A 9,167-nucleotide genomic window follows, 5' to 3' on the forward strand; every position below is an offset into this window, starting at 1 on the left:
GAAAAATGTCCTTGTGCCGCGGACTTGACACATCTGCATTTCCATTTTGCCGATGCCTGATATAGGGGTGGGAGGGCGGTATGGCCTAAAAGGTTTCATGTGGTCATACCGAATCGTTCCCATGATGGTCGGGCTAGTACCTTAATGGTGCTTGTTACCAGATCTGCATCCAGCAAAGGACCATCAACATCGATAACACTCCCCAAGGCCTTCGGGGAGTATCTTTCTTGTTACAACAACAAACAAGGGAATGATATGTACATACGAATGTGCAGATAAACACAAATAACAAAATAACAGCGTGGCAGAGGGATTATATATACACAAACAAACATGCATTTTATGTATTTTGTTGTGGTAATTCTCTGGATTAATCCATTTGTTTTTTATATCGGAAATCTAGTTACATATTAACGGTCAGGAGTTAAGTACGAAAATGAAGAGAAAAAAAGAAATATAATATTAAAAACAAAAGTTATGAAGAATAACTGGCGATTTTCCGTTGTTGGTGTTGGTGTTGAAGCACTGTAAATGCAACAACAACGGAAATTCGCCAATTATTATTCATAATTTGTTTTTAATATTATCTTTCTTTTTCTTTTTTTGTGACATTCCTTCCTTTCAAATAACTTTCAAGTTTCTTCCTCATTTTGTTGTGTAAGGCTAATTGGCAACATCAAGGACTCCCACATGGTTATTCACTTGGTTCCTTCATCGGCTTGAGATTACTAGTGTATTCGGTACTGAAATATCATACTTTCTGTGTTCTTATTTTTTTTTTGGAATTTGTTTATAGTAGAGAAATTGATCAAGCCCAACGCCGTTTAGATCCCGATCAGATGCCAAATCTGATAAGCGTTATCATTGAAAATCAAAATAGCGCTGGTGGTGCTTTTATTACTAATGAACAGGGTTTATTACCACCATTGGTGACCACAAAATATGTGGTAGAAGATCAGGGTAACTCCTCGCCACGTTACGTTAGGTATCGATAATCGAAATTAATGTTTTGTTTGGAAATTACATTGATCTTACATTGATCTTTCTTCTTTGCAGGTCGTCTTTGTATTGCATACCTGCAACAGCTGATTTATTAAAAACAACAGCTTTGTCCATTACACTTACCGTCTCACCAATAGCACGCACGCTTGAGGGTGAATATTAACCACCCATTGTAAAGTTTGGTGAATTGGGTGCAATTAGATGTAATCGTTGCAAGGCTCATATGCAACTTGTAGATGCTGGTCGTCGTTTCCAATTTCTAATGTGTAAAGTAACAAGAGATGGTAAAAAAAATCTTTCACTTTTACTTGTTTTCATTGATCCATATTTTTTTTCAACAGTGCCAACTGCATATTTCCAACATTTGGGCCACACCGGACAGCGTGTCGATAAATATGAACGTCCTGAACTTGTATTGGGTACAAGTGTATTTGTGTAAAAATGTTTGGGTACCGATAGCTCTCAAGGTAAACCTCAACTCATATCCAACATCAATGCCTCACATTCAATTGTGGACGCTGTACGCACTACATTAGGTTCACGTAGTATGGGCAAGCATATTGTTGATTCCAGTGGTAAGGCCACAATTTTAAATGATGGGGCAACCATTATGAAACTATTGGATATTGTGAATCCAGCCGTAAAACTCTAGTAGACATCGCCAAATCTCAAAATGCTGAGGTAAGTTTTTTATTATATTATATATATTATGTGTAGAATAAAAATGTTTCTCTTATCAGGTCGGCGATGGCACCACTTCAGTAATATTTCTAGCATGTGAAATCTTAAAACAAGTTAAGCCATATGTTGAGGAAGGCGTGCATGCACGTAACATCATTAAAGCTATACGTAAAGCATTACAATTATGCATGATAAAATATGACATGGCTGTACATGTCGAAGCGCCAATCAAAGGAACAACAAAGTGCTTTATTGGAAAAATGCTCTGCCACAGCAATGTCTCCAATGTCCAAGAGTATCAGAAAATGTTTGATGCTGAATGGCATTTCCTGTACAATAAACTAGCTAAGTAAGGCGCCAATGTTGTGTTTTCTAAACTACCAATTGGTGATGTTGCTACACAGTATTTTGCAGATCGTGATATGTTCTGTGCTGTTCATGTACCAGAAGAAGATTGGAAACGTAGAATGAAAGCTTGTGGTGGTGCTGTTATGACTACAGCTAATGATATTTATTCAAGTGTTTTGGGTCAATGTGATTACTTTGAAGAACGTCAGGTTGGTGGTGAACGTTTCAACATTTTCCAAGGTTTGATAGTGGGTTTGACATTAATTTCATTTTTATAGTTTATAATTATTTAAAGGTTGCGTTAATGCTAGAACATGTACATTGATTTCACGTGGTGGTGCCGAACAATTTTTGGAAGAAACTGAGCTTCGTTACATGATGCTATAATGATTGTGCGGCGTACAATTAAACATGATTCTGTTGTTGCTGGTAAGTCAAAATACAAATTGAAAAAAATGTCTAATCTTAACTTGTTAAGTAATATTATGAAAAGATTGTGTCCAACTTATACTTTCTGTGTTCTTATTTTTTTTTGGAATTTGTTTATAGTAGAGAAATTAACGTCCCGTAGCAAGGAGCATAAATTTTTTTTTTATATATATTTCAATTTTGTGCGCAGAAACTTCTTCAGTAAATTCTGCCTTCTCTGCAATGTTAGCTTAGAAATCAAACGAATAAATCAATAACCCCGACATTCTTTGGTCCTGTCCGTGATGCCAACCGTTAGGTTATTTCCCTGCGAAAATCGTGCGACCAAAAACGCACACAGCCACACGAATTTTTGACAGGCTTGACGATTTGGAATGAAAAAATCTCCAAATGAAATAGCATGTTGACAAATTTAGCTTTGCTACAATGTATCGTGCTCTCTCGCACCTACTATATTCATAGGTATTGTCAAATATGTAATTTTTGTGTGGAAAAAAATTTTCAGGGAGTCGGCCATTTTCCGCGAATTGAGCTGCAGGCCCGTGCTAATTTTGGAGCATTAAATTAAATTAAATTAAAACAACAAGCAACAACAACAACCGAACAATATCTTTATAGCTGGTCAATATAGTGAAACAGCTAAGCCGCCGCCTCAAGCCAATGTGCCAACTTCCATGGATTCGCCATCGCCTCCAGCAACGACACCGCCAGGGAAAGCTGTACCTGGTGGTCCCATTCAGATGACTATAAATAGAGCAAATATACCTGGCTTGCCTCATAATTTGTGTTTAATAAATTTTGTTATTTTTCTAGACTGGTCAACCACCACTTTCAGCTAACCACCAACATCAAGTGCAGGCGGTGTTGCAGCTCCATACCAACACACAGGTGAATAGCAAATGCCACCGCAATCGTGTCCAATGCCACGTCAGTCTGGTCTAATGCAGTCACAATCCGGTCAAATGCCACCTCAACACCATATGCACCAGCCATTTGGTGGCCATGAGAAACATGGTCCTCCAGGTATGCCGCCCGCATCAACTGGACCAGGTGGGGCAATGACACCACATCCAGTTATACCTAGGTATATACCACAACAGAAACCGGGTTATGCAATGCCACGATAGCAGCAGCAACAACCTCCCCAGGCTGGCTATCTGCCAATGCCACAAAATCCGGGCTATCCACCACAACCTCAACATCCAGGTTATCCTCTACAACAACCAGGTGCACCACGTGGTTACATGGGTCAAATGATGTCACCAACACAACCTGGACAGACGCCAATTCTCAGTCAGCCACCCAAGCCGGGTCAACCCCCAATACCCGGACACGTCCGCACGTCCTGGTTATAATGTATGCTAATACAACTAATAATTTACAAATTTGCTGATTATTATTTTTGTGTTATTTTCTTTAGCAACCACCTGCACCTGTTACTGGTAAATATCAACAGCCGCAACAGTATGACCAAGCCCAACGCCGTTTAGATCCCGATCAGATGCCAAATCCGATAAGCGTTATCATTGAAAATCAAAATGGCGCTGGTGGTGCTTTTATTACTAATGAACAGGGTTTATTACCACCATTGGTGACCACAAAATATGTGGTAGAAGATCAGGGTAACTCCTCGCCACGTTACGTTAGGTATCGATAATCGAAATTAATGTTTTGTTTGGCAATCACATTGATGTTACATTGATCTTTCTTCTTTGCAGGTCGTCTTTGTATTGCATACCTTCAACAGCTGATTTATTAAAAACAACAGCTTTGTCAATTACACTTACCGTCTCACCAATAGCACGCACGCTTGAGGGTGAATATAAGCCACCCATTGTAAATTTTGGTGAATTGGGTGCAATTAGATGTAATCTTTGCAAGGCTCATATGCAACTTGTAGATGCTGGTCGTCGTTTCCAATTTCTAATGTGTAAAGTAACAAGAGATGGTAATAAAAAATCTTTCACTTTTACTTGTTTTCATTGATCCATATTTTTTCTCAACAGTGCCAACTGCATATTTCCAACATTTGGGCCACACCGGACAGCGTGTCGATAAATATGAACGTCCTGAACTTGTATTGGGTACAAGTGTATTTGTGTAAAAAATGTTTGGGTACCGATAGCTCTCAAGGTAAACCTCAACTCATATCCAACAGCAATGCCTCGCATTCAATTGTGGGCGCTGTACGCACTACACTAGGTTCACGTAGTATGGACAAGCATATTGTTGATTCCAGTGGTAAGGCCACAATTTTAAATGATGGGGCAACCATTATGAAACTATTGCATATTGTGAATCCAGCCGTAAAACTCTAGTAGACATCGCCAAATCTCAAAATGCTGAGGTAAGTTTTTTATTATATTATATTTATTATGTGTAGAATAAAAATGTTTCTCTTATCAGGTCGGCGATGGCACCACTTCAGTAATATTTTTAGCATGTGAAATCTTAAAACAAGTTAAGCCATATGTTGAGAAAGGCGTGCATGCACGTAACATCATTAAAGCTATACGTAAAGCATTACAATTATGCATGATAAAATATGATATGGCTGTACATGTCGAAGCGCCAATCAACGGAACAACAAAGTGCTTTATTGGAAAAATGCTCTGCCACAGCAATGTCCTCCAATGTCCAAGAGTATCAGAAAATTGTTGATGCTGAATGGCATCTCTCATCTGTACAATAAACTAGCTAAGTAAGGCGCCAATGTGTGTTTTCTAAACTACCAATTGGTGATGTTGCTACACAGTATTTTGCAGATCGTGATATGTTCTGTGCTGTTCACGTACCAGAAGAAGATTGGAAACGTAGAATGAAAGCTTGTGGTGGTGCTGTTATGACTACAGCTAATGATATTTATTCAAGTGTTTTGGGTCAATGTGATTACTTTGAAGAACGTCAGGTTGGTGGTGAACGTTTCAGCATTTTCCAAGGTTTGATAGTGGGTTTGACATTAATTTCATTTTTAAAGTTTATAATTATTTAAAGGTTGCGTTAATGCTAGAACATGTACATTGATTTCACGTGGCGGTGCCGAACAATTTTTGGAAGAAACTGAGTTTCGTTACATGATGCTATAATGATTGTGCGGCGTACAATTAAACATGATTATGTTGTTGCTGGTAAGTCAAAATACAAATTGAAAAAAATGTTTAATCTTAAATTGTTAAGTAATATTATGAAAAGATTGTGCCCAACTCCGGAAGAAAAAACTATAAAATTTATGTCAGTGAAATGATAATGATTGCTTTTGGTTGTAGTTTTGAGGCATCGTCTTCTAGTGCCTTCTGGTCGTATATGCCGTTTCTTTTGCCAACTACATGTAAGGCGTTAAACTGATCAGTAACGTCGCCGTGGACTCGTTCAGTGTAATGTGTAATAGCGACCCCAAGTTCCTCGTGGAAATAGGGGAGGGGCGGGATGGCTTAGAAGGTTTAAAGTGATGATATTAATCGTTCCCGAGATGGTTGTTGTTGTTGTAGCAGTGCTTCGCTCCACCTAATAGGTGCGACCGATCACAAATTTTCATCAATATCCTCTAACGGGAGTACAAGGAAACTTGCTGTTTCAACAGGGGTGGAGCAAGCGGGGCATACATTTTGTATGTCGGGGTTGATTCTGGATAGGTAAGAGTTTAACCTGTTACAGTATCCAGAACGAAGTGGAGCTAGAGTGACTCGCTTTTCCCTGGGGAGTATGCGGTCCTCTACCGCAAGTTTTGGGTACTGTTCTTTAAGTACTGGTCCGACGCCTGTTTGTGGAGTTCACTGAGGACCTGCTTGTGTTTTTTTGCTTTATACGGCTGAGTTCTCAGGTGCCGTATTTCCTCATAATGCTTACGGAGATGACTCTTTAAACCCCTAAGCGGTGTTGGATCAGCAACCAGATGTCTGTTGGGATGCCCAGGTTTCTGGGTATTCTACGGAAACTGTTTGGTTAGTATTTCATTTCTTTCCCTTATTGGGAGTTTTCTCGCTTCATTGTGCAGGTGGTGTTCCGAACACATAAGAAGGGAGCCCGCAGCGGTTTTGGGGGCAGCATTTTGGCAGGCCTGTATTTTCTTCCAGTGAGTAACCTTTAGGCTTGGCGACCATATCGGAGACGCGTACCATGCAAACGTCTATTTATATTTACCCCAAGTACTGCCGATTATATTAAATATTTGTTACAGCTCTAGATTTTCGTTACAATTGCTAGTGCATGCTCTCCAAAATGTAGATCTTGATCGAAAGTCACACCCAAGATTTTAGGGTGTAAGACAGTCAGTAGGGTAATGTCATATGGTCGACATTTGGCGCGGTCATGTTTAAATAAGGTCACCGGTGATTTGGTTGGTGACAATATCAGGTTTCGCGAGGCGACAAAACTGGAGAGATTGGGGAGATAGCTGTTTATTTTATTACAAAGCTCATCGATGTAGGAAACAATAGCATAGGCGTAGAAGCAATAGTGACTCCTGGTGGTAAAGGTAGCTATTGATATGTAGAAGTTAAACAGAAGTTTGAATATGAGTTTTTTTTAAGTTATTGCAAAAAAGTGTTGAGGATTTTTAATATCTTACGACGTACCTTCGTACATGTTTCTAAGAATGAAGAATGAGACTTATTCAAACTCAATTTTCACCACGACAAAGCCGCTGAGACTTTGCTATACTTTAACATACAATACTTTACCCCTTTTTAGCACTACTATCATTTTTGATTTTATTAAATTTTATAAAATGTTTCTTCCTCTACAGTTCAATTTACGTATTAGATGGTAAAGATAGCTTTCGCATTTTCTCCATCAATAACTGTGACAAGGTGGAAGAAATCTATGCGCGTAAATCGCAACATATTATCTTGGTCTAGCGTTTCTTCAATAGCTCTCTAGTGGTGATGGTGACAGCAGAGAAAACCAACTGTTTACAAATGTTACAATTCAAAAAGAATCAAAATATCTGCCATTGCGGGATACCCACAGTATATGAATGAATCGAACGCACCCAATTGTCTGCCTAACGGGTAGTATACATATTCATCAAATCGAAAGTATTGCACCAAACGAACTGGCTCTGAATACTGAAACAGTACACATATTCAAAATCGATTAGAAGGATGTGATGATGGTATAGGGTGAGTTGTTGAATAACATACGAAAACCACTTTAACCCATCTATATATTTGCATTACAGCTAAAGCTTTACAAACAGCAAAAATTGCTGGCGCCGAGCAATTGGAAAAGGCAGTGAAGCATTCATCACACTGTACGGATGGTGCAAAGTTAGAAACTGCTGTTGTAACTGCTGCCACCGACACAACGGTCATCTCTACTCCGCCGAGTAGCGGCTCGTCCGACTATCTATCGAAGACAGTATAATCATATCTTTTGCCAACACAGGTTAGCGATGTGCTTGCACAGGAAAAGATTTCAATTGGAAAACGAAAACCAATTAAGCGAGTTTATGTTATTATTAAAGTACTTGTATAAAATCACTGCACTAGGCGCTTTATTAAGGAAAGGAGGGCTCACGGGTTTGAGTCCTATGTGTTTTATTTAAAACTTTTAAATAACAAAATAAAATATTAATTCATTTAAAATATTTCAAACAAAATTAGAAATGCAATAGTTGCGCGACGGCGGGCGGGCGTTAATACAAAAAAAACCGGGCGATGCGATGCGGGCACGATCGATGCGTGTGGGCGATTCGGTAGATTAGATAAAACTAAAAAAATTGAGAGTGAGCGCGGTGGTGGTTGGCAAGCCACAGCTGAGCTGCACTGCCTGCGCTTGGCCGCACTGGCCGGGTGTTGCCAGACGGAGGGGGCGGACTTAGTCCGAAAACTCGATCATGTCTTCAACATGCTCCCCCCCCCCCCCCCCCCCCCCGCCCGACGCGTTGGTGGGTTAAGGGCGGCATCAACCCTGTCCAAGGCCGCCCGTGCCTCGGCTACTAATTCTCGTATTTTGTCGTCGCGCTGTCTAGCCGACCGGCTTTGAATTGCCCGTTGGCGATGTTGGGCTGTTGCGCGCTGTGGTCCTCTATCGGTGCGACGCGGGTTGGTGGGTGTGCGTCGAGCTCGGTGTAGGAGCGTGTGATGGCCGAGGGAGCATTTGCGGCAGCTTGATTTTGAGTCACATGCCCCGGTGCTGTGCGACACTGCCAGACAGTTGATGCAGTACCGGTGGTTCCTCGCGCACTCGTAGCGCTCCTCCGGCTTCATCGCGAGGAACGCCCGGCACTGCCTTAGCTGCCCACACAGCCGACATTTTGGCATCTCCGTAGGTCTGCCGGCCCTGTAAAGACAAGAAAAAAATACGTATTTTTCAAAACAATGGGTTGGTGAGGGTAGCTTAGATATCTTTCCAGATTGCTAGGGGCATGAAGCAGAGCGTATCAGAGGTAGGGTTGGCACTACTAGACAGTTGGTAGCACGCACAGTTTGGCAATATTTCGGGTTATTAGTCCGTTTTGTGTTTTGAGTTCCACAACTCGAACATGTTTATCCGATCCAGGGTGTAAAGTGATTACCCGTCCCAAACGCCATTCGTTCGGGGGTAGTAAATCATCCTTTACCACGACTAAATCTCCAACTTGAATATTGCGTTGAGGGCATTTCCATTTGTACCGCTTATGCAGCTCCTTGAGATACTCGTTCTTCCATCGTGTGCTGAATTGGTGGTGAAGCACTTTCAGTTTCTGCCATTTGTTGACCAAGGTG

General features: G+C 40.7%; 2 protein-coding genes across 2 annotated transcripts; both read left to right on the forward strand.

Moving 5' to 3' along the window:
- Positions 1–1,622: 1,622 nt before the first annotated feature.
- Positions 1,623–2,454, forward strand: LOC137252315 (T-complex protein 1 subunit eta-like). The gene is made up of 3 exons (XM_067787824.1): positions 1,623–1,683; positions 1,743–2,271; positions 2,327–2,454. The coding sequence occupies exons 2-3, from the start codon at positions 2,106–2,108 to the stop codon at positions 2,416–2,418; spliced, it is 258 nt and encodes an 85-aa protein (XP_067643925.1). The 5' UTR covers positions 1,623–1,683; positions 1,743–2,105; the 3' UTR covers positions 2,419–2,454.
- Positions 2,455–5,222: 2,768 nt separating this feature from the next.
- Positions 5,223–7,917, forward strand: LOC137233584 (T-complex protein 1 subunit eta-like). The gene is made up of 4 exons (XM_067756690.1): positions 5,223–5,399; positions 5,455–5,588; positions 7,205–7,580; positions 7,640–7,917. The coding sequence occupies exons 1-2, from the start codon at positions 5,234–5,236 to the stop codon at positions 5,544–5,546; spliced, it is 258 nt and encodes an 85-aa protein (XP_067612791.1). The 5' UTR covers positions 5,223–5,233; the 3' UTR covers positions 5,547–5,588; positions 7,205–7,580; positions 7,640–7,917.
- Positions 7,918–9,167: the final 1,250 nt, after the last annotated feature.

This window comes from Eurosta solidaginis, chromosome 5 (genome assembly GCF_040869045.1).
Source record: "Eurosta solidaginis isolate ZX-2024a chromosome 5, ASM4086904v1, whole genome shotgun sequence".
Lineage (NCBI taxonomy): Eukaryota > Metazoa > Arthropoda > Insecta > Diptera > Tephritidae > Eurosta > Eurosta solidaginis.

Excerpts from the sequence above, each read along its gene's own strand:
- LOC137252315 (XM_067787824.1), top strand. The coding sequence starts at position 2,106 with ATGTTCTGTGCTGTTCATGTACCAGAAGAAGATTGGAAACGTAGAATG. Across the intron at positions 2,272-2,326 it reads ACGTTTCAACATTTTCCAAG|GTTGCGTTAATGCTAGAACA; the intron begins GTTTGATAGTGG and ends AATTATTTAAAG.
- LOC137233584 (XM_067756690.1), top strand. The coding sequence starts at position 5,234 with ATGTTCTGTGCTGTTCACGTACCAGAAGAAGATTGGAAACGTAGAATG. Across the intron at positions 5,400-5,454 it reads ACGTTTCAGCATTTTCCAAG|GTTGCGTTAATGCTAGAACA; the intron begins GTTTGATAGTGG and ends AATTATTTAAAG.